General features: G+C 38.1%; 1 protein-coding gene across 1 annotated transcript in view; it reads left to right on the top strand.

The window, feature by feature from the left end:
* PTPRN2 (protein tyrosine phosphatase receptor type N2) overlaps positions 1-17,311 on the top strand; it is a 1,243,324-nt gene that overhangs the window by 1,105,387 nt on the left and 120,626 nt on the right. The window contains exon 13 of the mRNA XM_040434195.1: positions 7,649-7,861. Coding sequence (XP_040290129.1) covers positions 7,649-7,861 — 213 coding nt within the window. The remainder of the gene's footprint in view (positions 1-7,648; positions 7,862-17,311) is intronic.

Genomic DNA, 17,311 nt, shown 5'->3' with positions numbered 1-17,311 from the left:
ACCTGCAGAATAATCCATCTAATGTAGTTTATAAAATGCTTCCCTATAATTTTTCATCTGCATTTTAGAAGCTAATAAGATTCTTTTAATTTTATTATGTGCATGTATAGTTTTATGTACATATGTTTTTATGTCGCTGTGACGGCTGTGCCTATGGCATTTTAATATACAGTTGGGTTCTAGTACTCCATATTTATGGCCTAGATACAGCAAGCCATGATGAGATCCACCACCACTGGATATTGCTTCAGCATGTCTAAAAGACAGAAAGCTTTTTCTGTAGAGTGAAGCCATAAATACTCATCTGGCTATGATGGGTTTTGGAGTATCTGTTTTACTGGAGTATATAGTTGTCGTTGGGGTTGATAATTCCTGGAATCTCTGAAGGCTTCATGAGTGAGGAATTATCTATGTCCATGAGTGAGGAATTATCTATGTCCATGAGTGAGGAATTATCTATGTCCATGAGTGAGGAATTATGTATGTCCATGAGTTAGGAATTATGTATGTCCATAAGTTAGGAATTATGTATGTCCATGAGTGAGGAATTCTATATGTCCATGTGTGGGGAATTATCTATTTATATGAGTAAGGAATTATCTATGTCGATGAGTAAGGAATTATCTACATCCATGAGAGAGGAGTTATCTATGTCCATAAGTGAGGAATTTTCTATGTCCATAAGTGAGGAATTGTCTCTGTCCATGAGAGAGGAGTTATCTATGTCCATAAATGAGGAATTATCTACATCCATGAGATAGGATTTATCTATGTCCATAAGTCAGGAATTGTCTATCTCCATAAGTGAGGAATTATCTATGTCCATGAGTCAGGAGTTATCTATGTCCATGAGAGTGGAGTTATCTATTTACATAAGTAAGGAATTATCTATGTCTATGAATAAGGCATTATCTATGTCTTACTCTGGAATGTGATATCTGGCCTTTGCTGAAAATTACCTCTTAATATTTTAGGGTAAGGGGGTGTATTAAAAGTTCAGAAAGAAACATCTAGGAAATGTTTCGAGGCATGAACTGTATTGAATTGATTATGAATTTTCAATGTCTGGTCAGTCCCAAAGGTGTGGTAGGACTATTACCCAGATTTCTATCTATCTATCTATACACATATATTTGTACTATCACCCTATGTGAATATGTGTATACAGTTATTTCTGTAACTATACTATATGCCAGTTGTACTCTACTATTCTACATAGTATTTTTAAAATCTTCTTATTTAAAATCAAAGTAGCAGAGCCATAAAGTCATCAGCCATATACATACAAAGAGTTGTGCATCCCTTAAACAGCACGAGTACCCCCAACCCAACCCCACCCCAATCCTGAGTTTGGAGGGGGTCTGTGAATGCTAGATTTGCAAGTACAATTTGTTCTGCACAGAGGAACAATGCCTCCCTGAGCACAAAGGATCTTCACACCCGGGGTGCACAGCCTCACCCTGCCTCCTGCTCCTTCTGCTAATAGGGATGGAGAATACTAAGCCCCAGAGCAGCGCTCTGACACCTCACCTGCTATCTGCCATATGGGTGATGCTGGGTGAGATTTATTAGACATGATGTCATTAATACATGGGGCAAGCCCTGTAATGAACCACACGCTCTCCATAGAAGTAAATAGAGGCAGGGGGCATAAATTTAATTTGATTTTTTTTTTTTACTTGTACGAAATGTTTTAAATATTAAAAAGTACTCTCTTGGTGTATTTTCATCTGTGGCGCCTGATCAGTCTCATAGATGTATTGTAATAAGTGCCCTGGTTGGGGTCTATCACAGTTTATTTATTACTGTGTAGATCCAGGTCTTCAGGCCAGGGGGGGGGGGGGGGGGGTATCTGCAATACATAACTTTTTGTAGTTTTTTTTCTTCTTCTAGATTTTTACATCTACATTGTGTAGACAAATGAGAAAAAAGTTCAAAGGAAAAATTCAGGTTGAATATAGGAATCATTTCAGCCATTTTGCAACCATGGGGGAGTTCGTTTTAAGGCCTTCTTGTCAGATATGTCCATGGCATATATCACAGTTCTCAATATAATACCTGGACCACTGATATAGACAGAGGATAGCGGCGTGCTGAGCTGTAAGACGCTGACCCAGCGCCGAGTAGAAGTGCTCTACTTTAAGACAACATCTGACTGTAAATGTCATGTTCATTAATATTTAAACAGCCCTCGCACAATTTGAGTTGATTCCTGACAGGATGCCTCTAATTAACCCAGGCTTCTCCCCAGCACAGTCCTGACTGCACCATCCACATGTTACTCCAGGAACATGGAGAATGGAGGCAAGTGACTGAGCTGACAGCAGGCTTCATACCAGAAGGGAGACCTGCTTTATACTTATCACAACATTTAGCTGCACAGACAACACAAATGAGCTTGTGAATGGCAGAATGTCTGACGGGAGTAAGGTGTATGGATGGATGCATGAAGAGATGACTAGACAGAGATAGATAGATAGATAGATAGATAGATAGATAGATAGAGAGATGATAGATAGATAGATAGATAGATAGATAGATAGATAGATAGACAGACAGACAGACAGACGGATAGATAGATAGATAGATAGATATAGATAGATAGATAGATAGATAGATAGATAGATAGATAGACGGAAAATAGATAGATAGATAGAGAGATGATAGATAGGTAATTTAGATATATATATATATAGTAACTAGATAGATATATTGCATAGATTGATAGATAGATAGATAGATAGATAGATAGATAGATAGATAGATATTAGATAGATAGATAAGTGATAGACATTGAACACATACTGTAGATAATATATAGATAGTAATTCTATTGATAGAGTATATATCTAGATAAATAGATAGATACTAGATAGATAGATAGAGAGATAGATAGATAATAGAGAGATAAATAGATGATATAAATAAATAAATATATATATATAGTAACTAGATAGATATATTACATAGATTGATAATAGGTGATATATATTAGATAGATAAGATAGGTACTGAATAGATAAATAAAGAGATTAGATAGATGATAGATACATAGATAAGTGATAGACATTGAACACATACTGTAGATAAAATATAGATAGTAATTCTATTGATAGATTATATCTAGATAAATAGATAATTGCTATATAGAGCGATAGATACTATATAGATGATAGATAGATAGATAGATAGATAGATAGATAGATAGATAGATAGATAGATAGATAGATAATAGATTGATAGATAGATAGATAGATGTAATCTGGCTGTTTCTTGTTAAAATCAGATTATTAAATACCTCTACTTACATCACAGCATCCAAATAAGTAAATAACATACTAGAATATGATGCTGCGTCTCTATACATAATGTTATACTACATATCAATGGGAACACATTTACACATTTTGTACTATATCCATGTTTCTCTCTCTCTCTCTCTATATATATATATGTACCATACCAATCTGCCCTCTGTGTGGATGTTATTGGGTCACATATTCCTGGTACAGGGCAGCATTTAAATAAAAAAAGAAAGTATAATCCGATATAATGGCCATGGCCTAAAGGCAGCCTACTGTACGACGGTGTTGCACCACAAGTCTCAGCATGATGACGATCATCATGAGCTTGGAGCAGCTTGCTGGTACCAGGTTTTCCAAGACAGATAAGCAGCTGTAATTATACGAAATAGGTAATGACCGTGTTTTTTTTTTTGTTTTAAATTATACTGTAGTTTACATAAAACCTGTCTTTTTAGTAGCTATATTTTATGTTCCCTGATAGAGAAGACATAAAAGGATATTATATAAAACAGCAGGCGGTGCTTAGAAAACCTATTAAGGATGGGATGGTGGCAACGAAATAGATTTAGTCATACTGAGAAAAACCTTTTGATTAGCCGTAAAACTGTGCATATAAATTTCATAAAAATAATGATGCGACTGCAGCAAATGAGTGATTTCCAAAAAAAAAAAGAGTTAACAGGTCGACCTCAGTGAGGACAGTGGATATGGGACCTTTCTAAATCTGGACCTGTGGCACATGATCATGGTTTCTATTAAAAGACCAAAATAAATCCCTAAAAAATACAACAAATCTTGTTTTTTTATAATGCAGATTGTAACCTTTCCCCTTGACGTTTTGTTCCCTCCCAGCAGAACTCAGGAGACGGATAATAAGTGAACTCTGACTTGTGTTTGCTGGGGCAAAGGTTGTGTGGAGTTAAACTCTATAGGGGTTTAATCCCTTCCACATCAGTGGGCGTGCGTATACCGTAGATAAAAAGGGGAAGAGCCTTCTGATCTATTTCCTCTGATATCATAAAGATTAAGTCATTCTTTTCTTTATTTTTATTTTTTTACTTGGACAGCTTTCTAGGTATCTATGAAGGCCATGGATGAAATTGTCATTTTGGGGGGCAGAATTATTCATACATTGCCGAGTTAAAGTAAAATGCTGAATTGACCTGTAGTCCTATAGAAACGTGTGTATATATATATATATATATATATATATATATTGCCAAAGGACAAAATCAGGTCTGCTGTCTTGGACAAACTCAGACAAACCCATAGACATGGGCATTCTGTATATGACCTTTTGCGTTCAGGATTCTGTAGGCACGTATACTGTGAAGTGTTACTAAATGGCCCTGTGCCAGGCATAGCCCGAGTCACAATGATGGGAGTGTGCGGTGAGATACCAGACTATGATTGATTGGAGTTTTATTCACTGACCCTAAAACATTCAGGCTGCCCCCTGCCTTTTTGGTTGATCTGCTCCCTAACTTTCAGTTGTGTCAGAAGCATATTATTATTACTACTACTATTACTATTATTACTTCCTGTCAGGTCTGTTTCCACTCCGTGTTAAGCACGAATGTCCTGTCTTCAGTCTTGACCTCAGAGATTATGATTTTTCGGACTGTATCTTGTTGCTGGTCATCTATTCCTTTTATTTTTCGTCAATTTAGCCACAAAAAATTGTCTAAATTGCTTCTTGTAGGCAGCCAAAAAATATTTAGCACACAAGCCCAATGCTCGCTGTGCCCATGAAAAAGTTGTGGTTCCTCATATTTTTTTAAAAATTTGCTGATTTTTTTAAGGTCTTAAAATGTGGCTGGGACTGAGCCAACCTAAACCCCCCACGTTTGATGCCATGTTTTGATCTCTGGCATGTATGATGTCCAAAGAATATGGCCGGTATATGTGCAACACAAATGACACTACATATCCCAAAAAAAATTCAAATCCTTATAATGTAACACTATTCAAATTTTTTTGTTTTGTGTAATATTTGCTTATTATACATCCTGTTGCCACTTGCCATACTTGTAGGTATTGGTGGGAATATATTAAGCCGTTCACTCCACAATTCCAGGTTCCAAAAGTAGCAAAATACTTTGAAACTTTTTGGACTTATTTGCGGAGTGGTCTGGGTTGGCTTTTGAGGTGTTTTAAGGCAGATTTCACAAATATTGCTGCAATCTTCCCCCAGTAAAGGGGTGGGTTAGAAAGTGGAGTAACATCTCAAGACAGAAGTGTTAGACTTGATGGACCAACTTTTGATACATTTGGAGTAAATTATGACAACGCGCAGTCTCTTTGTGACAAATCTCCACCGTAGTCTCAAGTGCCTTGGAAACTGGTCACTAAGTCACTAGATGTCTTAAAGTTATAGCACTTAAGGGGTTATTTTTTATTTATTTTTGTTACAGAATTTATATTTTCTTCCCTTTTTTCCTATTATAACCCCAATACGCCCCCTGATTGAGAGCATGAATAGATCCCCAGGCAGATGTGGAACACGTCAATGACTCTGCTTGGCAGGGCAAAGAGACTGTGGATGGGGCTGTGTAGGTGTGCACAGTTTTAAATAGGAAGAAAATTCAGGCAAGCGTAGATTTATTGAGTCATTTCATGAAAAAGTATATCACATAGATTAACAAGTTACTATGGTGGGTGTGTATGTATGCCAACTCTGGGCAGGCACTGGGTTTGATTGCATATGGTCGTATTTGTCCTCCAAGTTCTCATGAATCTACGGTCCTTATGTTAAGTATGGGTGAGTCTCTTGCTGTTCGGGTAGCTGGAATCTTCCAGCTGCCTGTTATGTATGGTAATCCTCCAGGTCTTGGTTATGCTACAGTGAACAGGTCAGAGCTGCCGGTATAAATCGATGTAATGTAGCCAATAATTATCTTGTAGACGATAAAATCTGATATAAATCTTTGCGAATATGGGAATCGCTATCGAGCGTTCTGAAAGACATGCCCGGAGCCTGGAAAAGTTATCTGCTTGGCATCTTCTTCATGTGGGGGCTCACAATGACGTTTACTTGGCAAAAAAAAACGTATACAGTATGGTTAACCCTTTGAATATCCGTGCGAGCTGAAGATTTTAACATCGTGTAGAGAGTTATGGGAAGACAATAGTGAGGAAGGGGTGGATCTCCGTCAAAAGGGATCCCCGTGACTTGTTAAAATTTCGTATCGCGCAGAGGGCTGGCTGTGTTTTAGGGGGTGCACACCCATGGCTGTAGCCTTGCATTGGGGGGTAGAGGGGAGGATCGAACCACAGGGTGGGGCCATCGAAGGCTTGTTCGTTGCCTCTGACAATGAGCTGTATTCTCAGCCACACATGCATCTCAGATCCATTCTGCTCGGCTTAGAGGGGGTTTTTCAGTCTCTCCCCTCCCCTCCTCCTTCCTTCTCTTTTTCTATCCACCTCCTGGGGCTGCCAAACCTAACAATCCTCCTCCTCTGAAACCAGGCGAGAAGAGCTTGGGAGTCTTATTGAATGTCCATTTCCATTAATTCAGCCTATGCAATAGCTAATCCACTGCACTGAAGGCAAGAGGCTAATTAATGACAAGCTTTTACAGTCAAGACTGGCGATAATTGCTTCGGTGTCCTTTATGGTGCCAAGATAAAAATGGACTGGGCCTAACATTAGAGGCACTGTGTACACTGCAAGACAGGAGGACATTAAGAGCTGGCCAGCTGAATACGGAGCAGAAAATTACTAATAGACAAGAGATAATGAATAGGCCAGGCAGGCATTCATGGGGAAAAATCCATTTTGTTAGCACGCGAAATGAGGTGCTGGAAAGAGTTTGCTAATTGTCCTCATCTTGTAGCAGGCAGCACTGCTCCCCAATTCATTTCTCTGCTAATTGTGAGCAGGGAAGGGTGCCCACAGCGCCCTGCAGCAATCTGCCTGCCCAGGCTTTTCACATTTTTTTTCCTGTTGGGTTTTTAATTGTTGCTAATACACCTTTATAATGAAGCTAATGAGGGGGAATTATTGGACAACTTTACACATGGATGCGAGGAGAGTGCAGTCCAGGGATTATGCATTTATGTGCGCTCTACTGTAACCCATGGATTGATGTAACCTCTCGGTGCGTCCTCTCCTCAGGTACAAGTTGACTTCACGTTTTCTTCCCATTTCTAGAGTTCAGATGGTGTGTATTGAATCTCTGTGCTTCTTAGCTCTTCAAACAGTATGCACATGTCTTCGAGGTTACCCTGTTAGTAGTGTAGGGTTCACCAGTGTTCATTTTGGAGGACTATTGTCCTGTCTTTGCTGTTGTTGAGTTTGGATTCTTTGTGACTTCTTTTTGGTTTTGTTCTCCTCTCCCACAGAAAAGCAAGCTGAAGCTTTTGCCTCATCGTTTGGAAGAAGAAGATTCAACTAAGTTTATTGTCCTCACTCTGATCTCTATCGCCTGTATTATTGGGGTTCTTGCTGGTTCTGGGGTCATCTACTGCCTGCGTCACCGGTCCCACCACAAACTCAAGGAGAAGCTCTCTGCTTTGGGCACTGACAGCAATACAGATGCCACCAGCACTTACCAGGTAACTTTACACTTGTTTTTCATGTTTATGCAGGTCGCAGTTTAAATACTATAGAAATTGGTGTTCAGAATTACTGTTAAGTATTCCTGAACTAAAAAATTCCTCATTGCTTCCAAGTGTTCAGACTGAATATTACTTTCCAAAGAAATGTCTAGTACATTGGGCAGTTTGATGTATATGATGTGTATACTGCATACAGGAAGACAAGGGTTAATGGAATAGGACCCTTGAAGTATTCTGGAGGTAGGGGTTATCTTACTTCAGTTCTATAACTCAACGCAATTATATCAAATTAAAGTTCTCCATGATGAATGTGATTTTTGTCCAGATTACATTTGTACTTTTTAATGTAAAATCTAATTTATTGGGGGATGATACTATAATAGCCTACAGGTAATTGTTTTACTATATGTGCTAAGCAAGTAATTCAAGTCTTAGTTATAACATCTAATATTATTGCTATTATTATTCAGTTTATTTTGTATTTTGTCTGAATTATTTTTTTTAATTCGCTAATTTTCTGATCATTATTATTATTTTTTTCTTTTGCTACCTCGTAGTCACACCAGTTTATGACGGTATATTAAAAAGTTTGATTTGATGGAAAATTCTAAATTTCGAACGCAGCAAAATCTACTTTTTTTTCATCAAAATGTATAGACTCATTGGACAGTCCCTTTTTTTAGATCACCTGTATATTATTCTGATAAGCCTGGTGGTACAGCCCATCATGAATGAAATATCACAAAATATTGTGCTATTTTTTCATATCACTCGATTTTTTTTTTTTATATCTGAGTTTTAAAATCACCGGCCTTTCCCTCATAAAACTAGCTGTAAATGTGAGCTCAAATTTCTACAAAAAAATAATACAACTCCAAACTTCCTGTGGCAGCACCGATTAATAATATCCATAATTAAACTCAAAGCAGGGAAAATGTGACGTCTTGCATGTGACCTTTTAGATATATCTCTTGGGGGCATATTGGTTAAATCGATATTGATTTTATAATGAGTAATGGTCTGCTTAATAATCTGGAAAGTACACACTACATAAATTGGACTGAATTTATGGTTCTGGTGACAAAAAATGTTACACACCCTTGAAAATGAATATTTTTTTCCAGGGGAAAAAAAGAGCATAAAAAAAAAAATCTAATACAGTATATGTGCTCAAAATTTGTCTCAAAAGCAATGAAAGCAATAAAGTACATAAAAGACGATTAGTCTGATACTAATGGTAGAAAATAGTAAAATGGAATGAAATTTGAAAACTGCAAAAGTTTCCAATTTGAAAACTAACAGAATTATTTGATTTCTGGTTAGTTATTATAAATGATAATTACAATTTTTTTTTTAATATGCTTCTTAATGTGAAAATGTAAATGGGGTAATTTGCCACCATTTTCGTTCGAGTGAGGTTCTCTAGTAGACAATCCCAGGAAGCATGTTGCGTTTTAATTACCATTTTTATTAGCCGACATGATTCGTTTTATTCCATCGTCTTTTATTCTCCCTATTGTTACGGTATTTTAGGATGCTATTAACCAGCTCTGGGAGGGTCTTGTAAACAGCAGCTTGGAGCAGCACACATGCTACTTGTCACTCTGCCCATTAAAGGTGATTAGAAAAATGCCTGTGTAACTTGCCTGAGTGATCAGCACCGCTTAGTGCTGCTACATTGGCCACGTAGGATACACATTTCAACCCATTCTCACCTGACTTGCCACCTCAATACCCCCCCCCCCCACAGCTCCGTGAGCCAAGTCTGAGTATGGGTTAAACACTCTATATCATAACCAGTATTAAAAAAATGCACCCCATGTAGGAGACTTCGGCTCTCATGGATTTTGTCCTTTTGGACAAATTAGAACATAATAGTAAAAGAAAAAGAAAAAAAATGCTATTATTCAAAATTTCAAAGAAAGCTCCACCTGTTAATCCTATTACCACTCTATTTTTTTTAAGAAAGCTTCCAGGTCCTTCCTCAAAACCCTTTGTTCTGCTGCCATAGCCCCACAATGCATTGTGACAGTCAGCCTTAACTACCATGCACCCATGTACTCTCGAGGTGGCTACAGCTCATGTCAGTCCCTTATCATGGCTTACTGTACCTTAATATTTACCCAATGAAATGGAGACAAGGCAGCTGGGGTTACATAGTTACATAGTTAATACGGTTGGGAAAAATAAGTCCATCAAGTTCAACCAAGTAATATATTTTATCTAATTCAAAAACGAATTTAAAAAAAATGAATATTTTCGCACCATTTGTCAAAATAGATGCTGAGAATTGGTTGCATAAGACCTATTTTTAACGTCAAGATAATAGACAATTTTTCAACACATATGGTCATGAAGCCATACACTCCATCACAGCGCAGTAAAAAAATGCTTAAAATCCATATGGCCAATGAAATATGTTTTCTCATCCCATATGGACTGAGTGTAGAAGAACAGAAGAATAAGGCTGGCAAAGTTTGTAGTTGCTGCCTAGAGATCACCCCATTTTCAGTTACTTAGTAAACAGTTATTAGGGTTTTCAAAACCTCAATTACTATCTACGGCTGTCTTCTTTCTTTGAATATGCATTGTGAGGACACCAGAAGCACAGAAGTTCCCTCTTCATTCACTGCTGGCCAGCATATGGTGGAGTGGCCTTTGTTAACAGAGAGGCCAACAGTCAGTAACCCTCGGACTACTGGTCTGTTCAACATATGCTGCCTTTTCTTTTGTTGCGCCCTGTAATGTATTCTGTATTATGCAAGTCATGTGTATTATAGTTTGCTGAATTTTATATTCTGCCTTGGCGTCCCTTGAATCTAGAAGAATAATGAAGTACCTGTCTTGATTTCCACTATTTCTGTTACCACTGTGCATCTAGTGAGTCTTTATGTGTATTTGGAAGTCCATGTTGTTTACCTGGTAGGTGGGGAACAGTTACTTGTTATAACGTATTGTCCTCTGTCAGAGGTTCCCCCGACCATACTGTAGCCATGATTATGAATTCAAGGGCTGAATTGTTTTTAACGTTAAAGTCAAATGGGTGTGAACCTTGACTAACGTCTCCCCATCCTCCCTTTGTGACGGCCACACAAAAGACTATCCGTCCCTTCTCCATTCTTATTCACTCTTTATTGTTTCTCCTCTCGGAGGGCTTCATTTAATTTCATATATTGTCCCCCCCCCCCACCCCCCACCGCCTATGTACTATGTGCTGAGAGAACAGATTTACTGAATGCATATAATACCAAGATGTTCTTTTCTCCCATCCCATGGAAAAAAAATGGAAGTGGAAGAAAAAGATGAAATGTTTTAGCGAAAAGTTGGGTCTCCAAAGAGCTCCCTCATTATTCTGCAAATGTCAGGAGATGAGGAACATTGCAAAGAAAATTATTTTATGTGTATGAAGCCATCTTCTTCTTTCTCCCTTCTCTCTTTTGCTTTGTTGTAAGTGTTTGATGTTCACATCTCTGCTGAAAATTGTTGTCACATTTCTTTTGCTTACCAAAGAGCTCCCAGACAGAGATGTGGTCTCCAAAAATACTCCGTTAGAAGCCTATAGGTCCATATGTGAATTTAATTTAAATTCATTTTACTATAATTTAATGAATTTGCTTTTTAAAAGTCCTCTTAGAATTGATGATTAACACATTGTAGTTAATAGAGAGTAGTGGGCTTATATTTGGTGTAATTCCTAGTAACCAATACAGCAGAATTGTATCTGACTCCCTATTTGATGGTTCCAGTATACTGATTGATTTATTATACATCACATGCATCATTATTAAATTATATCCCATCATGCCTCATATTATTAATATATCATAAACCTCATTATTAAATAATACACCATTCACCTTCTATTACATGATGCACCATGTAAGGTCTGCTATGTTATTAAATAATGCAGCATGTAATATATTATTACATATTGCACCATGCGCTATCTACTACATCGTCAGATAATATACCACGCACCAATTTATTACATAGTGCACCATCTACTAAATGACGTACCATGTAGCATCTACTATGTTACTACATAATGCCCCTTCTATTACATCATTACATGATACGCCATTCTCCACATTATTACATGATGCACCATCTATTACATGACGTACCATGTAGCATCTCCTCTGTTATTACATGATGCACCATCTATTACATGACGTACCATGTAGCATCTCCTCTGTTATTACATGATGCACCATCTATTACATGACGTACCATGTAGCATCTCCTCTGTTATTACATAATGTACCATCTATTACATGACGTACCATGTAGCATCTCCTCTGTTATTACATAATGTACCATCTATTACATCATTACATGATACGCCATTCTCTACATTATTACATAATGCACAATGCGCCTCATGGTCAGACAATGCACCACCCGCTGCGTAATACCATATGTATTAATATGTTACCTGCTGAATTAAATAGTCCACCATGTACCATCTACTAACTTGTTACATAATAGGCCATGCACCACATTATGACATCATGCACTCTCGCTATCGCCGACTACATAAAGCACCGTACAGCATCTACTATGTTATTAAAGAATGCAGCATGTACCATGTTACTGTGTGACAAATCGTCTACTACCCTATTAAACAATGCACCATCTACTTACCTTATTACATGACACACCATGCAAACCACATTATAATATAATGCACCATCGATTACTACTATATTATTACATACTGCATTATATGCACATCATTTATATCTGCCCCATTATTATATAATGTACCGTCTACTACATTTTATTACATATTGCATTATATGTACATTATTAGTAAATGCCCTATGTGCCCCATTATTATATAAAGCACAGTCTACTACGTTATTACTTGATGCACCTTACAGCATCTACTAGGAATAATGCGCTACATTATTACCTTATTATAGGGTATATTATTACCAATATACTGCACCCATATACCACGTTATCAGTAATTTACTATGATCTATGTTATTGCATTATGCAATAACCCACCCGCTTTTCAAACCTGAAGTGAGCAGTGTAAAAATGCTAAATGCTGCACCATATTATTAACTCATGCACTATACAGGTGAAACTCGAAAAATTTGAATATCGTGCAAAGTTCATTTATTTCAGTAATGCAACCTAAAAGGTGAAGCTAACACATGAGATAGACTCATTACATGCAAAGCGAGATATTTCAAGCCTTAATTTGTTATAATTTGGATGATTATGGCTTACAGCTTATGAAACCCCAAAGTCACAATCTCAGGTACCCTTTGCTTAGGGGGTATGGATTAATTAGCTGACTACAGTGTGACACTTTGAGCCTAGAATATTGAAAATTTTGACAAAATTCTAATTTTAAGCTGCATTAATGCAATTCCTTTTAATTTGCATTACTGAAATAAATTGACTTTTGCACGATATTCAAATTTTTCGTGTTTCACCTGTATTAGTACCTAATGCACAATATTAGTACCTAATGTATAAAGCACTATATCAGTACCTAATGCACCATGCACCATATTAGTACCTAATGTACCATGCACCATATTAGTACCTAATGTACCATGCACCATATTAGTACCTAATGTACCATGCACCATATTAGTACCTAATGTACCAATGAGCATATTATTTCCTAATGCACCATGCAGCATTTTAGTACCTAATGCACTATGCAGCATATTATTTCCTAATGCACTATGCAGCATATCAGAACCTAATGCACCATGCAGCATATAATTAACTAATGCACTATGCAGTATATTATTGACTAATGCACTATGCAGTGTATTATTACCTAATGCACTATGCACCATGCATTTAATACTCCGCACATCAAGAACCACCCAGCACCATATATCACATTACTACATTCATTGTAAACCATGCATTACATTGTAACATAATACACGAGAAACAAAATTATAAGACACCATGCAGCACATTTTTATAATGCACACAGTAACATAATTAGCTTAATGCAAAGGATATTTAACATGAGGGGAATTTTTTAAGTCAGTTTTGCAGGAGTCTGGATTGTCGTAATTTTGAGCCAAAACCTATGAAATATTGCAGACTGTCTGATAAATTTGGTGTATCGGACACTTTTGTGCCCCACTTTGTAGCTTTTTGAAGACAGATTTCTGGAGTGCAGGATCATAAAACAATACCCTAGGGGCTTAATTATAAGACACCATGCGCTGTATTATTGTAATACACCATGCAACTTCTTATTATATAGTCATCATGGGTGGGGATGAACAATCCATTGTAAGGATTGAATACAGAATAGAAATATTTGTTTAGGTGTAAAAAAAAAATTACCAATTAATGGGTAAAATCATTGGGAACGCCAAGCCTGGTATAGGACATTATGTCCTGTTAGCATCCAATCCTGAACCACAGTGCAGCTCTTCCATTTTGATGTTTCTCTTGTGAAGAACAATGAGTATCATGCTGAGCCTGTAACCGGCCTGCATGTTGCATGTGACCAAACGTGTCTACTTTTCATTCATTAGCATCCTGACCGTGGCTGACTTGCCTGAATACCCTGTCACTGTAGGCGTCACAGTTCTGGAGCCTGCCAGAGTATACCATGTAAAGACAAGTCATGCGTTCAATGCAGAGTGGCATCAACCCAGAGAATGCTTTTCATAGTGTAGGTGATGGTGAAATGCGATTATATATTAACTCAAAGAGCCGTATTCAGCGGCCAGGGTGAAACAGTCAGCCTACTGTGCTTTCAATTGCTAGGAAAAGGGATTTCTGCCGTTAAATCTCTTGAATATTTTTGCACCATATTCCACAGCCCTATACATAGGGTTATGAGCCCATCATGGCTTACTATATAATTTCGCTATTCTAACCACAGACGGACTACTCCCAGTTACATAGGAAGCCAGTAATGTGGAGTAAATGGAGAAAACCTTGCAGACAGCTTCTGGAAATTCTTCACATGTCTAATAAGAAGGAGAAAAGCTTCATCTCCTGCAGCCATCACTGTATATACAACAATTCATGTGAAAACCTTTAGGATGCTCTTGATAAATACAGATTCCAGAGCAATTGCACTCTCCTGTTCAAGTTCAAGTGACTTATCTGAAGTTGAGACTAGTTATACTGGGTTGGCCAGCTTTTGTCTTGTAAACTCCCCCTTCCCGGGCAGACCTGAAAAGGCAAGCATATTTACGTGCTCCTCACCGTTGGGTCCTGGATCTTTTGCTCCCCATCCTTGGCTGCCTCATTTAGGTCCCCCACTGTTTACATTCAGTTTGATGCCATTGCAGACTATCGTTGGCCGCAGCAGTGACCTTTCCCTCGTGGCGCCATGTCAATTGGTCACGTGATGCAAAGGGAGCAGGTCATCCGTGCAGCCAATGATTGGCTGCAACTGCATCAAGATCTTGACAGAGGGGGACCCGAATGAGGCAGCTGAGGCCTAGGAGTGAAGGAGCTGGGAACCATCGGTGGGGAGCAGGTAAGTATGCTTTCATTTGCAGGTCTGCCAAGAAGGTGGAGTTTGTTAAGACCCCCTTCCCCCCCCCCCCAAAAAAAAAAAAAAGGTTTCCAACCACTTTAAGGAGCAGCTAAGAGTAAAGACAAGCAACTTCTTGTTTTGCAAAAATTCAAGTTGCATCCAAATCCAAATCTTTGGTCATTCAATTCTGGTGAATTTTGGGAGAGGAAAGAGAGTGAGAGATAAGAGAAAAAATATAAAAGTCTTAGGAGACCTCAGGATGTCATACACAAATTTTCAGGCCCGATGGAACAATTTGGATTTGGGTAAAAATAAATTCAGACCCAATCGAATTGGTTGACTGATTCGGTTGCATCAAACTCTATTAAAATTTTGAGCAGTTTACTCATCTCTACTAGAGATGAACGAATTGATTTGTCTCATCAGCAGGGCTTCTTCTCTTGTGAGGGGCTGTCCCCGTAGGTGAAGAAGCGCCCACTTGCTGCAATATTGACATATCTGTCCATTTAGCCTGGCCCTGACAATTTCCTGCCGGAAAGGCCCCCACAGGTGAACAATCCCTCCTGATGAGACAAATCTATTCATTAGAACTGATTTGCTCATCTATAATCTCTACCTAAGACCTTTTGAGAGAAGTTGGGTGCCAGACCCACCTAAAGGCTCCTTCTTTAGAAGTGATGTGTGTTATCATTACATGCACGAACCACGAATGAAGCCGAGCAGATTGTTCCATTCTGATTCAGACTACTAAAGGTTCTCCATTCTTCTAAGACAGGGGAAGGCAACCTCCGGCACTCCAGCTGTTGTGAAGCTACAACTCCCAGCATGTATATTTGCTCTGCTCTTCTCAGAACTCTAATAGAAATGAATGGAGCATGCTAGGAATTGTAGTTTCACAACAGCTGGAGTGCGAAGGTTGCTGAGCCCTGTTCTAAGAAGACTTCTCTTATGTACTAGAGCAAAGTATGGAGGAAGCCACGTGGAATCCAACATATTGTATAGTGATTGCTGACCCACAAGTATGGTGGTCATTGTACACTATTGGGGCTGTTTATCAAACTGGTGTAAAGTATAACTGGCTAAGTTGCAAACAGACAACCAATCAGATTCCACCTTTCATTTTCCAAAGGAGCTGTCAAAAATGAAAGGTTAAATCTGATTGGTTGCTATGGGCAACTAAACCAGTTCTGTTTTACACCATTTTGATAAATGACCCCATATGTTTTATTCACGATGACCTTACCTGAATCTTTGTTTCTTAGATAGGACCGTACCGTGTCATGTACATAGTAATGACTCAACATTCATAATATTATAGGCAATGTGGCTTCCCATATTAGAGGCCCCAAAGAGTGCACTATAGGTCAACATACTGAGGTACAGCTCGCTACAGTATATTGAGTGGTGCAAATAAAATCAATGGATTTATCCATGAGGATTACAAATTCGATCTATTGTGGAAGTAGACATGAGATGGGTCACATAGGCAGCACAACTTTCTCTGCACTCCTGATATAGTTTGAGCAATACTTTCGACAATACTGTAAAATTAGCACCAGAAGAAATCACTCTTCATGATCTTAGAGCCAAAGCTGACCTTCTTTTGCTTGGTGCCTGTGGTATAGTACACAAATTGACATATTGGGGGAGATATATTTAAACTGATGTAAAGGGAAACTGGCTTAGCTGCCAATATAACAGTTCCATATGGTGGCAAAATACCACTTTCATACAGGTACTTCAGTAACAATGCTAGACATTGATACCACCAATAAACAATGCAAAAATAATATACTGGGCAGTGCCTAATAGCAGTACATAGAAAGTAGTACCATACAGTGCTCAAACAATACCAACATCCAGTGGCCAACTAAGAGCTCCATACAAAAAGTAATTTGCTAACAGTGCTTTACAATGTCTACAGTATATAACACAACTATACAGTTAATATTAGGATTGGA

Source organism: Bufo bufo, chromosome 5 (assembly GCF_905171765.1).
Source record: "Bufo bufo chromosome 5, aBufBuf1.1, whole genome shotgun sequence".
Classification (NCBI taxonomy): Eukaryota; Metazoa; Chordata; class Amphibia; order Anura; family Bufonidae; genus Bufo; species Bufo bufo.
Note: the sequence above shows the minus strand (reverse complement) of the source record. Positions and strands in the feature narration are given on the sequence as shown.